General features: G+C 51.6%; 1 protein-coding gene across 4 annotated transcripts in view; it reads left to right on the top strand.

Annotated features, from left to right (window-relative positions):
• Positions 1–16807, top strand: part of Wdr25 (WD repeat domain 25) — a 140106-nt gene that overhangs the window by 85359 nt on the left and 37940 nt on the right. For 3 of the 4 annotated variants that reach the window (XM_087195594.1, XM_087195591.1, XM_021248193.2), the window contains exons 3-4: positions 1343–1490; positions 12164–12294. In XM_087195594.1, coding sequence (XP_087051720.1) covers positions 1343–1490; positions 12164–12294 — 279 coding nt within the window. Of the gene's footprint in view, positions 1–1342; positions 1491–12163; positions 12295–13663; positions 16306–16807 lie in introns of those variants that run through there. The other variant, XM_087195592.1, reaches the window with a different exon arrangement.

Genomic DNA, 16807 nt, shown 5'->3' on the forward strand with positions numbered 1-16807 from the left:
CTCCACTTTCAAGTCTTCTGGCCATTTCTTCTGTTATTTCTGTCTGTGTTTCTAAGTGTGAATATTGCTACTTCTTGATTTTCCAGCGTGAGCCCTTGCTGTTGACCCCTGTGGTACAGGAGAAAGGAATGGAGCTCTCAACATTCTGGGCAGGCTATTCTTGACTTCTTGTTTTCTTAAGCTTAGACATTTACATATTTCCAGGAAGCTGCTCACAGGACTCTGATCCTTTGCATTTGGTGAACTTCACGTCTTGGCAGGTTGGATTTTTTTCTCATCTTTAACGAGAAGGTTTCCCCTAGGACTGGGTTTGTGGAAGTGTGAGTCTGGGCTTTGTTTGGGTTTCTGTCTTACTAAGGCAGATGAGTCTTGGTTTTCCTGACATCACGGCAGGGAGCTCAGGGAATGCCACTGGTCAGACATGTCCCCTGTATCCCTGGCTGCGTGCTGTGCAGAGCTCTAGCCTCACCGCACCCTGGGTGATGTTTTTGTTAATGAGCTCCACTTTGTGGAGGGGAGACTGAGGCCCAGATCCTAACACTGCTGGGCCAGGTCACAGATGGGCAGGTAGCATCACCAGGGGGAGGCGCTCAGCCCTTGTCCTGTGGTGACAGTGAGGAAGGAACGGGCACTGTGATCTCCCCCGCCTGCCAGCCCTGGACAGCTGTGGGAGTCCTGCCAGCTACGTGGGGTGGGGGGTGGCCGGGCTGCTGCAGGCTGGGGAGTGCTGAGCCAGTCTACACGCACACATGGCCTGCCTGTCGGAGCATGTGGTCTGTACCTGGGCTCAAAAGTCACTTTCAGAAGTTGTTCTGTGTATGCAATCCCCATGGGAAGCCAGAGTGGGAACGAGGACAGCATGCTTTCTCCTACGGGAGCTCAGCTGCCTAAGGCAGGGTTTTGGTCTTTGCCAGCCGTTGAGCAGGTGTGGCAGATTTCTTTTTGGATCCATCCTAGTTTTAAAAAAGCTCGTGAATATCGCCTGGCCATGTGCCATGTCCTCTACAGGACAGATGACAGGGATGCAGGCCAGATGGGGACAGGACTGTGCCTGGTGAGGGAGCAGGACTCTGATGGCCAGCAGGTAGGAAGCAGGTGCAGATGGCTGGGTTAGCGACCAGACAGGAAATGCCTTTTCTTAACCCTGGGCAAAGTAAGCCTTCACATTTCTGTAAGGAAAACTTTAACATGGAGATAAGGTTTTGCTGGTAAAATAAGGGGACTCCACCTCCACTGTGAGCCTTTTCCCATGCAGAGGGGTGGCACTAGGCCAGCAGGTCTGTGCTGCCTGTCCTTGGCTCTCTCACAAGCATCTGTCTATCTGTCTGCCTTTTCCTTGCAGGTGTGGGACGCCGTGGACTCCGGGCGCTGCCTGCAGACCTACTCCCTGCACAGTGAGGCAGTGCGAGCTGCCCAGTGGTCTCCCTGCGGCCGGCGCATCCTCAGTGGTGGCTTTGATTTTGCCTTGCATCTGACAGACCTCGAAACAGGTGCGTTCCTGTGTCATCGCCTGGGGGAGTTGGCAGCTCCCTGGCTGGGAAGCTTCTCTGGAGGGTCCCGGGCCACAAGCCACACGCAGTGTCCTGGTGCTGGGAGGGGCCTAGGACAGGCCCACCTCGTGAGGGGTTTCCGGACGTTTGCTATTGGAACTGGGGCTCCTGGAGGATCGAGGTGGCCGCTGCCAGCCACCAGAGGACAGAGCCCAAGGTTGTCTCAGTCCCAAGCTGTGAGGCTGGATAAAGAAGTGGCTTTTTAATCAACTTCTGACATGCAATTTGTACCAGAATAGATTTAACTTTATCACGGTGGCTTTGGTCGGAGTCAGTTTAGAATTCCTGTCAATTCATTACCCACGAAAGCTGTAAGAATGATCCCAGCTCATCAGGAAAGTCCTCAGACAAGTTCTGCTTTAATGGACATACTGAAAAGGCATCTGGGTAAGATGGATTTGTGCTGGGTGAATCCCAAGGGGCCCCTCGGCAAGCAGGCAAGAAGGAGAGTGAAGTCATGGAAGGAACTCTCACTTCCCCAGTGTCTGGTGCACCAGGCACAGCTCCTGAGTCTGCAGCCTGGGCCCGGAGGCCACCCTGTCCCAGGGATGGTGAGGACTGAACAGGATGGGGAACTGGGGGCAGCAATGCTGCCTGCCTCCCTCCTACCTTCTCTCAGTGCCCATGTGGCCTTCTGCTCCTGGGCTTTCCTGGGTCACTCTGTGGAGGGCACATCCAAGGGCAGCAGGAAGGGCTGGAGTCCACACCAGTGTCCCCAGGCTGCCTCCTGCCTGCTGGCTCCGTGCTGGCAGCTCTGGGGCTGCCTCTCCCAGGATTCAGGGAGACAAAAGAGTTGCTAACCCCCAGGTCCCAGGTCCCAGGTCCGACCCCTGCAGTGCTCTCCAGCGGCTCGGAGTAGGCACACACAGGAAATGAGGGGGTAGGTAACTGCGGGCTTAGGGGCCACCTCCTGTGTCCTCCTCTCCTCCTGGGCCGCTGAGGTGGCCTCACAGCTCCTTTGTGCCCCACGTACACTCAGGAGCAGGCTGACAAAGCTGACAGTCGAGGGGACCCTGGGTGCCGGGGGGTGTGCCAGGAACTTTGCCCACGGCACATCAGATTCTACCTCACTACTGGCCGCGATTATTTTCCTTTTACTGTGAGGAGACTGAGACCTCCAGAGGCAAAGTGACCTGCTCAGGTCCTCCTTGTGGTGTGTGGCTGGCAAGGGCCAGAGCCGTGTGTGCAGCTGTGGGCCCTGTGTCCTCCCCTCAGTGCCCAGGGGACAGGGCCACCTTCGCATCCCTGGCCGTGTGGTCTTCTCAAGGCTGTGAGGCCTCCAGGGCTTAGGGCATTTGGTGGCACACGGTGATGGTGAGGACTGGGCTGGTGATGGCAGAGCAGCCTCTGACTGCCAAGCATGTGTCTACAGCCATCCACATGGTCACCTTGAGGCCCTGAGGTACAGAGACAACCCCAGGCTGCAGTGAAGGGGCCAGGTGCAGAGCACTGAGCTTAGTCAGGGAAGAAGTAAACCTGAGCTGAGCCAGGAATTAAATGGCCAGAGAACCAGGGTGGAGGAGGTTCGTTTGAGGGGAAGTCAGGTGGCTTCTCAGCAGACGGAACCAGGACAGCACTGCACAGAGCAGAAACCCAGGTGGTATATGTGGAGACCCAGGCAGCACGCCCTGTGTGGGAAGGGGTGGGCAGCTCTGGCCTGTGATCACGGGAGCACACAGCTGTGCCATCACTTCTCAGATGTGGGTGACATCAGATCCACCTGATGGGATTAGTAGGTTCACCATGGCTCTTTGCCATTGTTTTCTCTGGAGCAGATGTTATACACAAGCCATTGTGTGTGTGCGCACGTGTGCATGTGTTGGGAAAGGTGTACTCAGATTCTTGGACGTTCCCAGGGCACGCTGGCCTAGCCAGTCAGGCACTTCCATATCAGGGCAGCAGGTGGCGGTGGGGCCCACTGCTGAGTGGGCAGGAGGGCGCCGCAGCTTGGCTGTGCTTGGGGCCGGACTTCCATGTGATTGCAGCCCTGTCCAGCTGTGGAGGAAGCGCGCTGGAGGACAGGGAGCAGGCTGGGCCATGTGCTCCTCCTCCTGTGGCCTGCTGGGTGGGGATAGAGGAAGGCGTGGTTCTGCCTTGGGGTGTTGCTGTGCAGGTAGAGGGGTGACTGAGGACGCCTGCGCCACACCTCTGCTGGGAATGGCAGCTGGCCCAGGTTTGTGGGTTGAAGGCACGATTTTATTCATCATGCGTTGACTTGCTGTGCACCTGCTATGTGCAGGGCCTGGTGCTGGCGCTCCGGGAGAGCGTGTGGGTGCCCTCCACCCCGGGGGAGGCACGCCTCGGGTCTGGGTGGCCTGTCTTGCTGAAGGTGATGCTGGGCTCCCGTCTGTCTCCTGGCCCTGCGGGAGCTCCGTGGGCAGCCTGCCTTGCTGGTCTCTGTACTTCCTTCTGCTGGCCAGGTGTGCGCAGAAGAAACAGAGCTGGGGCCACGAGGGGTTCCTGGGGTGAAGGGACCCCACGCTGCCCACCCTGCTTGCACACCCCGCTCTCACCTCACCGAGGCTGGGGGTCCCGTAGCTTCCTTCCAGCTTGGACTCGTGCTGTCTCTGCGCCGAGTCTGGTGCCCATTTCAGTCACCGTTTCCCACCACAGGTGATTTGGCTTTTTCATTTCAATCTAATTAGTGCTCCCTGCCTGGATCAGGCAGCACAGGTGTTTTTGCCACAGCGCTTCGGGAATTCGTCACGCGGCACCCATTGTCATTAATGGGAATGTGGTGCCAGGGCCATTCATCCTGGTGTCCTCAATCAATGCAGTTAGAAATCTGTGGACTATAAAATGTCAATATCCAGCCTGAAGGATGGAGGGCTGGCAACATTTTATCTCGTTAATTTATAGTTCAGACAGGCCATTGGCTTATGGAGCAGCCGTGAATCAACACTTCATAAAGCCTGCTCGCAGATTAATTATTTCTGGCACTCCCGTTTCCGTCTGCAGTCTTCCTAACAAACATCTCCGGTGCACATGGTCTAGGTGGCCTCGGGGAGTGCTGGCCAGTGCTGTCCGGGCCCTGAGTGTCACCAGCCTCATGAGTCCTCTGTCCTGAGTACGGAATCAGCCCATCTGCTTAGAATCCCGTCAGGGGCTCAGGGCTTCCCAGGTTCCATACCTGGCAGTCATAGACACAGATACTGCGGGAGAGACAAGGCTGTGGGCTGGTTCCTCGCTCTGGGCCCTGGCCGCTCGGATGTGCTTCCCACCGCCCGCAGGGCCTTTTGCTGCTGTGTTGAACCCTTGCTGCCGTGACACGTTCAGCGTCCTGCCGGCCTGCGAGGTGGTGCTTTGTCCCCATTTCATCAGTTCAGATAGTGAGGCTTGGAGTGCTTGGTGACTGTCGTAAGGCTCCCCGGCCAGGGCTGACAGAGCCGGAGCGCACCCTACTCCTGGAGGCGGCCCAACTGGACAACAAGGAGCCTCTGCAGAGGATCCCGAGCGATGCCTCTGACTTTTCGACTGGCTAAAGGGTGCTTCTCCAGCAGGGAGGTCAGCCCTGAACACTTCAGAGCGCCTGCTCGGCACAAGGAGGTGAGAAGTGTCTACTTGAAGACTGTGTGAAGAGCGCCCGGTGGCAGAGGGAGCCTTCGCCTGCTGGTCCTCACCTCGAGCGCCATGCAGGGCCCCGGCCTCTTTTTCTCAGCCGAGAGAGCCAACACTGTGCCTCCTGCCTCCCTGAACACACAGTTCAGCAGGCTGCACTTGGCCAGGCGCCCTTCAGGAGCCCACGCTGGCTGCGTCCCGGGCTCCAGGCATGTTGTGGAGCAGCGCACACCGTTTTTCTCTCTGCTTCTCGAGTCTGGTGTGGTCACCGCTCCAGAAGGGAGGCTCAGAGGACTCCGTGGCCCCGCTGCTGCCTCTGCATGCCCAGGTCTCCTTCCTGGGGCCTGCAGCTGTGAGGGGGCTCAGCCAGCCGAGTCTTCCCTCCCTCCCCCACGCCCGTGTCCACCTTGCTTCGTCCTTCCATACAGCTGTGGAATGAAGAGCTGCCTGCCTTGCGTGTGTTTGAGGTTTTCCTGCCTCTTTACAAACTCCAGTGTGGCGTCCTCCTCTGAGAAAGCTCAGCCAGCCCTCTGGACAACCAGGGCCTCCAGGCCGCAGTGCTGTCTCATCTGTTGCCATTGTGGCACGTGGCTGAGTGTCCCCTGGGTGTGCGTGTGCTGTGGTTGTGGTTGATTGGCTTGGCCCCCTCTTTGCCGACTGTCGCTGGAGCCCAACCCCAGTCACAGAAGCTTTCGGTCAGCATGGTGGTTCTGGATTCCAGAAAACCCACCCAGATCCAACCACAGGGACACGCCTGGCTTGCAAGTTGAGAACTCTTTCTTTTAGAAAAAAAATTTATGTTTGCAATATATAATCTTTACATTCATTTCAGGGGTTAGGTACATGTACTTAATGTACTTACATCTTTCTTTTTTTTTTTTTTTTAAGATAGGGTCTCACTATATAGTTCAGGCTGGACTTGAACTCACTGTGTAGCCCAGGCTGGCCTCTAACTCACAATGATCTTCCTGTCTCAGCCTCCTGAGTACTGGGATTTCAGGTGTGTGCTACTACTCCTGACCATATTTTAAATCTTTTTATTCCCCTTCCTGTCTTCTCCATCCCCCCTCCCTCCATGTCTGGTTTCCCTTTCTATTTGCAGAAGATCTATCTCCCTGTTTGCCTGTTTTATTTTGTTTTCATTAATTATTTATACTTTAGACTTCTCATATAAGAGAAGTTATGTGATATTTAAACTAAATTTAATTTAGTGTGCCTAATTTATTTCACTTAACATTATGGTCTCAAAGTACATCCAGTTTCCTAAGAGTGATTCAATTTATCCCTCTTTATGGCTGAGTAGTACTCCATTGTGTATAAATACCACATTTTCTTTTTTTTTTTTGGTACTGGGGATCAGATTCAGGTCCTTGTACTTGCAAGGCAGGTGGCAGAACCACTGAGCAAAATCCCCACCCCCTAATACCACATTTTCTTTATTCATCCATCAGTTGATGGACATATAAGCTGCTCCCATGATTTAGCTATTATGAGTTGTGCTGCTATAAACACGAGTGTGCATGGATCACTGTAATGTGATGTCTTTAATTCTTTTGGGAGGATACCTCAAAGGGGAATAGCTGACCCAAATGGAATTTTTAGTTTTAGTTTTTTGAACATTCTCCACACTGATTTCCATAGTGGTTGTACCAGTTTACATTCCCATCAACAGTGTAGAAGGGTCCTGTCCCCCCTCAGCCTCACCAGCATTTGTTATTATTTGATTTCTTGATGATGGCCATTCTTTTTTTTTTTTTTTTTGGTACCAAGGATCGAACTCGGGTCCTTGCACTTGCACAGCAGGCGGCAAAACCACTGAGTGAAGTCCCCAGCCCATGACGGCCATTCTTTTTGGAGTAAGGTAGAATCTCAGTGTGGTTTTAATTTGCATTTAATTTGCAGCGTGGTTTTAATTTGCATTTTTAAATTTGCATCTCTTTGGCCAGAGATGTTGAGCATTTTTTCATGAATTTATTGGGCATTTATATTTCTTCTGAGACCTTTTTTTTCTTCCTTCACTTTTGGAAAATTCAGTCTTGTCCAGATAATGAAAAGCAGAGGGTGAAGTCGGTGTAAAAGACCCTGAATAGGAAAAAGGGAGACAGGGAAGGGACTGAGAGATGGAAGGAGGCGGGAGCAGCAGGGAGGGAAGGGGATGGGAAAAGCATTAAGTGCTGCCGGATGGGGCCGCCACCTTAGGCATGACCTGACCTCCGTTCTCCTGTGATTGTTGCGCCGGCCTCTGCTTGCCGTGCCTGCCCTCTGGTCTGGCTTGGGTTTCCCCTCTTGTGCTTTGTTTCTCATTCTCACAGCCACTCTGAGGGCGCTGCTGCTCCTGACTGCAGTGCAGATCCTGGGCTCTGGGGCGGCTCAAGGCTTGGCCCCAGCCCACACCTTCCGGGCCCCTGAACACCTGCCAAGACGGCCCTGGTTTCTCATGCGCCGAGTTTGATGTGGAAGTTAGTAAGCATTTTTTTTCTTGTTAACTTTGAGTCAGGATGGTTAAATTTACAGCTGGCTGAATACTTCCCAGAGGATGAGTGTAATGATATTGATTTTAGTGAAATGAGTCATATGCCTACTGCCTGGGAACACAGGCTCAATTACCTTGAGCCGGCAACATAGGCTTTCCCTTGTCAACATTTTCTCTCCATGTTTGTGAGGCTCTGGATGTGCACAGAGAGCTGAGGAGAGGGAAAGGTCATGCCTAACCGGCGGGTGTGCGCAGAGGGGCTCTGTTGGGGTGCGTGGGTCTGTCTCGGCTTCCGATTCCCCAGCTGTGAGGGTTCCTGTCCTCTACCCTGGGGCTCCAGGGTGACACACGGAAGTGGCAGACAGGAACTATGAGTCATTGGCCAAGGTGAGCAGGACACGAATGTCCCCTCTCTCCTGGGGACCTGCACTTGGGTTTAGATTGACCCAGATTACCGGTTCCTCGGTAGGACCTGGGCCAGGACCATGCAGGGTGAGCGGAAGAGGAGGGGCTCAGATCCTGGGGCCCTGGTGACCCTAAGGTCGCCCAGGGCAGATGGTGCTGCCCCATCTGACTTGGGGCCTCCACCAGAGGAAGAAGGGATAAGGGCCTGGAGATGGGAAGCAATGGCAGGAATGAGGGTCTCAAGGGAACACATTGAATTTCTGCATTGCATTTTAAACACATTTTTGTGGCACTTTATTTATTGTGGGGCTGGGGATTGAACTCAGGGCTTCACACATGCTATGCAAGTGCTCTACCATGGAGCCACACCCCTTATCTAATAATGTATTTTGTACTTGTATCATTATTGATTCAAGGAGGAAAAGATGTAATTTTTCTTAACTCCAAGAAGAGCCAAATGGTTTTTATATTGGTTGAGCTCATTATAATGAGACCAATAGAGCCAGTTCCAAAGAATGAAATGTTTTTAAGCTCAATTTCCTATAATAAGCATACAGCAAATAAACAGAATTTCCTATAGCTAACAGACAAACAAGCCAGACAGTGGCAAGGTTAGAGGCTCTGTAACAGCTCACCACTGCTTCAAGAAGCCTGGCCCAGGAGAGGGATGATACTGAGCTGTGGGTGTGTGGAGGGGGAGATGGCGAGATCAGCTCTCGGGAAAGACCTTTGCCTCCAGCGTGGCTGGTACTTGCAGTCAAGCATTCTGCCGCAAGAACATTTGGATCTTCTGCAACTGCAGAGGCTGCCCGTCCAGCCTGCCGGCTGGGACACCCTGTCCCCAGAGCCTCCAGTGGGAGTCCAGCGATCATTCGTCCCTTAGGGTTCCTGCTGTTAAAAACCACTATGCTTTGGTTTTAGCTTTTAATTTAACCAAGAATGAATTCAATAAGTTGGGGTTTAATTTTTCAAACTCTTAACAGCTCCCCTTTATTGCTTGCTCCATAGAATGCTTTAGGTGCCACTTAGCTTCCAACGTCAACAGCGTGTGCTGCAGTGGGAAAGGGCTGGCCCGAGGTACCTCCACTGGAAGCGACAGGTCTGGGCTGGGACCCAGCTGTGTGGCTCTCACTCCTTAGCTGCACCCCTGCTTCAAAGGCGGTGTCAGGCGAGGAGGGCTGTGCTTATGATTTCTGAACTGGGGTCCTGTTCGAGGCCTCTTTAGTTAGCTGAAATTGGCCCTGGTGTTTCACATGAGATGACCCGGCAGCTTATTAAAACATGTAAAAATCTTTTGTTTTTGTGTTCTGTTAGCACAGAAAAATAGTAAAGACCTAATTATTAAAAGTAGGAAAAAAATACTACAGCTTGTCTTCTAAATGGAAAATTTTTGTACTTAAAAGACAGATTCTCAGTCTCTTTGGGAGTTGGGGAAACATAACATTCAGAAATACAATTTTCTTTTAAACAGGAGAATTCCAATCATGATCTTTTATCAACCCAGCTTTTCCTCTCGTCTTCTTCCCCCTTTTTGGCAAGGTTGTATCATTCCACTTTCTGAAAAAACATGAGAATTCACTGCTGTTTCTGAAGGTAAGCATATGGTTATATGCTCCGGTCCAAGAAACAAGGATGGATCGAGTTTGTCTTTCCTTCTGGGTCTGAGGGTTGGCAGTGGATTCCAGTGAGCAGGGAGCTGGCTGCTGAGCATCAGCAGCAATGGGTGTGGTTGTCTCCTTGGGAGGAAATGCTTCTGGCCCTCCTGGGTCCCTTTGGTGCCATGGGGTGCAACAGCAATGCACCCTCCTTCTCCACGGGGTGGATGTCATGGTCACCACCCACAGCCTCCCCAAGGCCCCGGCATTTGGCTTCGTTGAGTGTCCTAAGATCTGCCGGGGTTTGGATGGGCATGTGTGAGTCCGATCTTTGTGCACATGGAGTCCTGTTTAATACTTCCCCAGTTCAAGCCCAGTGCCTCTGCAGACCCTGCCCGGGACTCCGCTTTAAATCTCTTTGTAATGTCCCAGCAGGCAGAGAGCCAAGTTTGATGTACCCACTCCTCGGCGTGGCAGCCTCTGCCACCTTGGACTCTGTGACCTGGAGTGATCTGGTACCTATGTAGGACGCCTGTGGCCACCTTTTATGCTACCTACATCTTTTATTTATTTATTTATTTTTGCTACCTACATCTTAAAGCAAAATAGTTGAGAGCCTTGTGCAATTTAAAGAGGTAGAGATTTTTCATTTACAAAAAAAGTCAACTATTTCCAAAGTTTGCTCTGATGAAAGGTGATTGCCAATTGTAGGTCTATAGATGATATTAGAAAAAAAAAAAACGAACACACTTAATCATCCATCAAGGTAAAAGTGACACTTTAACAAAGGGGGAGAGTAACTGTTTTCCAAAAAGCGTGTACTATGGAGAGAACATCTTGAAAGCAGATTGGTTTCTTTTGGTGCTGGGGATGGGACCCGGACCTCGGGCATGCCAAGCACATCTCCCCCCACAGAGCTGCACCTCAGCCCACAGAAAACAGATCATTGTAACCATTTCTATTGTTTGTGATTTCTTTTGTTGTTGTTGCCAAAAAATGACGTGAAGAGTGTCACTTGTTAAAAATCTATCACAAATACCTATGCCCTTAATTTGGGATCAGTGTTTTTTGAAGCTTTTAAAAATCCTTTTATGAAAATTGCTGTGGATTTTGAGCTGGGTTCTTAAAAACAGGAGATGAAACAATGATACCTTCTGATTGATGTCAGAAGCCATAATGTCACATTACGGGGAAAAGAGCTTCACTAGTAAAATATTCTCAAAAGCCTCACCCCTGGGCGGGTAGAGGTGGAAATGAACCCCCGGGGCCGTGGGGAGCATCTTAATTCCCGGTCCACATGTCCCGGGAGGAATCCCTGTCAGCCTTGACATGGTTCAGTGGAAAAACTGAGGCTGGCACCAGACTACTTTCAAATTCTCGAGTTACCAAAAGTTGAAATCAACGAAAGTATACTCAGCTCTGTTGCTCTCACTGAAACTATCATAGCTCTTCATTTTAATGGTTTCAGAGAAGCCAGTTGATACTCAGTGCTGGGCTTGTAAACAGCACGCGGAAATATATTTTAAAATACTTGTTATTTTATTCTTGCCTTCAGTTGTACTTTTTCAGTGTGCACATTCTGTGACTCACAGGCCGGTGGCCCTGTGTGGTGATCTGTGTGGAGGGTTTGCCTGGTGGGGCCTCAGGAAGACCGGATCTGTGAGGTCGCCTCTGTGACTCTCGTGGGCACTGATTGGTGACTTTCATTTCCTTTCCTGGGAGCTGCCAGACCTGTACTCATTGTGTGTGGGTCACAGCACATAAGGTGGGGTAAACTTTGGGGCATCCACTGCACAAACACTGCTTCCTGGGGCCCCGGAGGGACATGATCTGGAAGTCTGGGCATCTCATCCATCTCCTTCGTGGCCCGGCTTCTTGTGTCCCCAGGCTGCCACTGCCCTGTCCGTGGAAGAGCCCGGAGGCCAGTGGCCATCCAGGTTTTCCCTGCTGGGCTGTGGCAGCCCTGGTGATCATGACCTTTCTGAGGCTGATCCTGCTCACGCTCTGTGTGTGTCCAGGCTCACAAGCACCACAACGCCTCAAGCTCTTGACAACAGCTTGTGACAGACACGCAAAGGACCAGGGCTGCTGTCTTATCTCAGGGAGCTGAGTGAGGCCCCTGGTGGCCCACACCTGGTGTCCTTCTGTGGCTCCAGCTGCTGTGAGGGCCACTCACTGTCCCCCAGCACGGCAGCTGCCCCTGCTGTGCCCTCGTAGTGCAGCATGTGCCTGTTACTGTAACGGTGCGGCTCGAGATGGGTGATTCTGAGGGCCACTCCTAGAGCAGCCTTCGAGTGGACTGCAGCCTCCAGAATGTTACCGAGCACCCCAGACTCCTCGCCTAGGCTGGAATGTGGGCTGAGGGTCTCCATGTGGCTTGAGTGAGCTAGCACCATACGCTCGTGGCAAACATGATCCAGGCTGCAGAATAGCCCTGGGGGAAGCGAGGAGATGTCCCGAAGTCTCCCCCAGACTGGGGAGTGCTGTGTGCCCCTGGGCTCCTTATCAGGTGCGTCTTAATTCTCTGGTATTTATTTCGTGATCTGCATATTTTCTAACTCTCTTCTCTGTTGGTGTTGTAGGAACCCAGCTGTTCAGCGGTCGAAGTGACTTCAGAATCACTACCTTGAAATTTTACCCGAAAGACCACAACATTTTCTTATGTGGAGGTTTCAGCTCTGAAATCAAGGCTTGGGACGTAAGGACTGGCAAGGTAATAACTGCCCTCCTAGCATATTTCTGGGTGTTTTGAAAGAGCATTCTTGAATTGTTAGACCACAGAAACATCATGGGTGCCGTTTGGCTCACTGTGTGCAGTGCTTTCCGATGATGTGAAGGGGATCAGCCCCAGGCTGCTCAGGGCAATAACACACGGACACAGAGGTGCCTGGTGCAGAGAAGGGCTGTGTGTGCCACGTGTGCATGAGCAGGTGCGAGGGCTTTCAGCTGCCCCCAGGACTTTCTAGGGTACAGGCTGTTTCTTTGCTGGGGTCAAAGCTGGTTGGGATTTCCATCGTACCTGAGGCTGCCACCTGCTGCTCGAGTCACTGTACCATGTAAGACAGCCACCTCCCTCTGGTTGTTCGGGCCTGAATCATCCGAATACTCCCCACCTCTGCTCTCCGCCTGCCGTAGCCTGTGCTGTTGGCCTCAGCAAGACCTGCTGTCCCGACCACTTCCCCCTACGCCCACTGCTGGAGCTGTGGCCTAAGCTGCTGTGGTCTCTGGCTATGGTGGTTGCAGTAGTTTCCTCTCTGGTCTCTCTCCTCCCCAGCCCCTTACAGCAGCCAGAATGGTCTGTTGGAGCCCTAGTGAGATTGTTAGTAGTCCAGGTTCCCATCTCAATCACAGTAAGAGCCAGCATCCTTACAATGGCCCATAAGGCCTAAATGACCTCCCTGTACCTCTTTGTCCCCATCTACACTCCCGCTAGCCTGCCTGGCTTTCCTAGATCACTCCTGCACACTCCTGCCACAGGACCTTTGCACTTGTGGCTCATTCTACCCGAAGTACTCTTTTCCCAGTTTTCTCTGCAGAGTTAGTTCCCTCCCTCCTACAGGATGTTGCTCAGATACCTCCTTTTGGTGAGACCTTCCATACCCCCCACCCCTTAGCATTCGTTAGTCCCCTTTCCTACATTGTTTCTCTCTGTAGCTTTTATCTGGTATACTGTGATTTTTTTTTTTCCATACTGGGAGTATATCTCACATATTTTATTTCAAGGCAGGGTCTCACTAAGTTGCTGAGTTGCCCAGGCTGGGCTTGAATTTGTGATCCTCCTGCTTCAGCCTCCCAGAGTTCTAGAATTAGGGGTGTGCATCACTGCTCCCAGTGTACTGTATATATTTCACATTGATTTATTTGCTGGTCTCCCTCCTCTCAAATATAAGCTCTCAGAGGAGAGGGGTTTTTGTCTGCTGCAGACATCTGACTTTTAGAACAGTGCCTGGCATGTGTGGGTTCTTAGCAGGTTGAGCAATGGGAGGAGAACAGTGGTCAGGGGGTGTGCAGCTCAGGAGGCAGGAGTGTGAGGTGTGTGCGGGGCAAGCGACCACTTTCAGTGCTGTGCTTTTGGCCCACAGTGGGGACCCGAGGAGGTTTCTGAGCAGAGCCACAGGGCTGGCTGTGGTGGCAGCCACACTGCGGAGAAGATGGGAAGTGGAGGCGGTGGAGAGGAGAGCTTGGCCTGGTCGCCTCTGGGGCTCCATGACTTCTGGAGCATTGTCAGGTCTGAGAAGCCCCTCTTGGGTGCCACAGGGCCCCCAGAACAGCCCCGACACCCCGTGCAGCATGCACTGGCGCTGGCTTGGGGGAAGAGGGTGCAGAGGTCAGTTTCCTCTGTTTGGGGTCTGGGGCTTGGGGCCACACCCTGCTGTGCTGGGGCCTGCACTCCGCTGTGTCTGCAGCAGCTGAGCAGCCAGCCAGCGGCCTGGAGGTCTGGCGTCTCCTGAGCCAGCCTGGACAGGCTCTGCCACTGCATAGTTGGAGTGGGGAGGCAAGGTAGGGCCCCCACAGCCTCAGCCACATGCATCCTGGCGGGCCCTTCCCCGGAGCCTGCTGCTCGGCTCCTTAAGGAAAACTGATACACAGGCCCTTTGTTCAGAGAGCATGGGACACTTTGTCCACAGATGAGATCCGGCTCCAGGCACTTCATGGGGAGATGGGTGCTTCCGGCGAGTGAGGTGAGCGCTTCACAAGCAACAGCACTGATCCATTTTCTCATTTAAAGCACACCCACAGTCCTTCTTGACAAACGCATTTGGAGAAGAGAGGAAAATTACCCAGAAAGAAGTGGACACAGTGGAATTTTTTTTTAAAAAAAACACCAGAACGTGTTATATATTTAGGGTGTGAATGCATGAAAAATGAAAGAAAACAATTGAACGAGTTGTGCAAATCAGAAACTCTTGGTCATGCCATTTGAAGCGGGGCCACTTGGTCCCCCCGCCCCTCCTGATGGTGACCCCTGACGGTGCACTCACTGTTTTTAGCCTCTAAGACCAAACACGTGAGAAATTACTCACTATGGATACCCTCTGATTTAAGAGTTTGTTAAAAATACCGGATTTTCTCTGAGGGCAGACGCCAGCTGACAGGCCCCGAAAATGCTGGGGAAGCGATTAGAAGCAGATGTTGCTGTGACTGGCATTGGCATGTTTGCGAGTCTCTCCCAAGCTAATGATGTGGGTAAAGGGATCTGCGTGGTATTTGTTTTTACTTCCTTTTTTACCAACAATCCTCCCCCGCCGGGTCACACGGAGAGGGGGTGGTAGCTCCATTTGCATCAACTCAGGGGACCACACTCCTCCCTGCTTTGACAAGTGCTGCCTGTGCCTCGCCTGGGAAGGGACTCTGCAAGCTGTCTGCCCTCCGGGGCCCCAACTTGGGCTCCCTCAGAGCACTGGCCTTGCCTCTGTCCCTGGTGCTGACTGCTGCTCTGGGGCTAGAGCTGCCTGGGCTTTACGGAGTTCCCCGAGCTAGGAGGAGGGGGAGGGGGAGGAGAGCTTCCCCTCCAGCTCCACTGTAGGAGTGTGTGCTATACAAGTGACATGGATTCATACAGCGGGATTGGGAACTTCAGGGAAAGACAGAGGGGAGGAGTAGTCCAGCCAGCCGAGGGAAACAATTTGGGACATTTTGATATGTTTCTTTCATTGTTATTTACCCCTGAGGTTTCCTGTTTAGTGTAGAAATGGTTTGGTCTTACTTGTATACACACTTTTGGATGTTGCATTTCATGTGGATTGTAAGGGTTTTCCTTGTTATTACAAACTTGTCAAATGTTAGTGATACCCCATTCACTCAGTGTGCTTTCTTGACTGCCTCCTTGCTTAGGCCCATTCCTCAGAACAGTGTCTGACAGACACTGAATAGATTGCCATGGATACAATGAATCCAACTTCTTTAACTTCTTAAACTAGTTTCCTACACGCTGTGATCAAAATATACAGCGAGTGTTTAAATTTTTAAAAAAGATGCATTGCCAGCAGTGCCTCTCTAAATCCCCTCCTCACTTTGAACAATCATCCCATCCTTGGCACTTTCTGAGGCCGCTCTGGAGGGCTCGTTTCCGAGTGTCTTTAGTTGCACTGTCATAGCCTCCTTGATGTCCTGAATCCATTCAGAATGTTTACCTGATCCCTTTCCTGGCCATTTTGGCTTAGGGGAAGAGACAGAAGTTGCACAATGCCATATCTGGCCAATCAGGTGGATGAGGACACACTACTATTTTTACAGGCTGCCTTTCTGTTGGACATGCTTGGCAGCAGCATTCACGGTAGTTGTTTTTTTTTTTTTTTTTGGTACTGGGGATCGAACTCAGGACCTTGTGATGTGAGGCAGGTGGTAGAACCACTGAGCTAAATCCCTGGCCCTCATTCACAGTATTTTTGATCACATCTCAGAAAGACACCCATGAATGAGGCTTCCAGAGCTGCTTCAGAATGTGGCAACAACAATCGGAGAAGTATGTCCAAAGCAAGGAGTATCTTGAGAAGGATTAATGGCAATGTGTCCTTTACAGTAATAAATTTTTAAAAATTCAGACAATCATTGTATTTTTGTATTATACCTCATATGTTGGACAAGTAGGAGATTCCAAAAACTTTTTTTTGGCATTTAAAACTAATAGATGTGAAAGTAGACCTCAAGGGTCAGCAAACTACAGCCTAAAGCGAAATCTAGCTTGCCACCTGTTTTGTCAATAAAGTTTTATTGGAACTCATTCATTTATGTACCGTCTGTAGCTGCTTTCACACTGTAGTGGCAGAGTTGAGACCACATGGCCTGCAAAGCCAATAATATTTCCAGTCTGGGTGGCTGTGGTCATCCTGCTGGCCAACATGCTGGGTGCCCCTGAGCCTTACCCTATTCAAGGTTCCCTGGTGGAGACTCTGTGCTCAGGGACTGTCTTTTCTAGGTGGCAGGGAACTGCTTGTCACTGGGGTGTATAAATCCGTTCTCTCTTGTTATAATCTCCAAGCAAACCAAGTTTATTGTATTATGTATTTCACTATAAGACACATATTTGTGCAGCTAGCTTTTTCCATATCTGGGATTTACTTCCTTAAGCTTGAATCCAACAACTCTAATTGCTGAGTCAAAGCGAGCCAACATTTTGATGGCAAGGAGTAGGTTTCTGCCAATGGACGAAGGCTAGTGGCCCCCCACTGCTGGAGGACAGTTGCAGAGGCCAGGCAGCCCCTCCCTGGGATCTTGGGGTTCAG

Source organism: Heterocephalus glaber, unplaced genomic scaffold (genome assembly GCF_053883595.1).
Source record: "Heterocephalus glaber isolate CG9 unplaced genomic scaffold, H.glaber_assembly_v1.0 deba00001608, whole genome shotgun sequence".
NCBI classification, from domain to species: Eukaryota; Metazoa; Chordata; class Mammalia; order Rodentia; family Bathyergidae; genus Heterocephalus; species Heterocephalus glaber.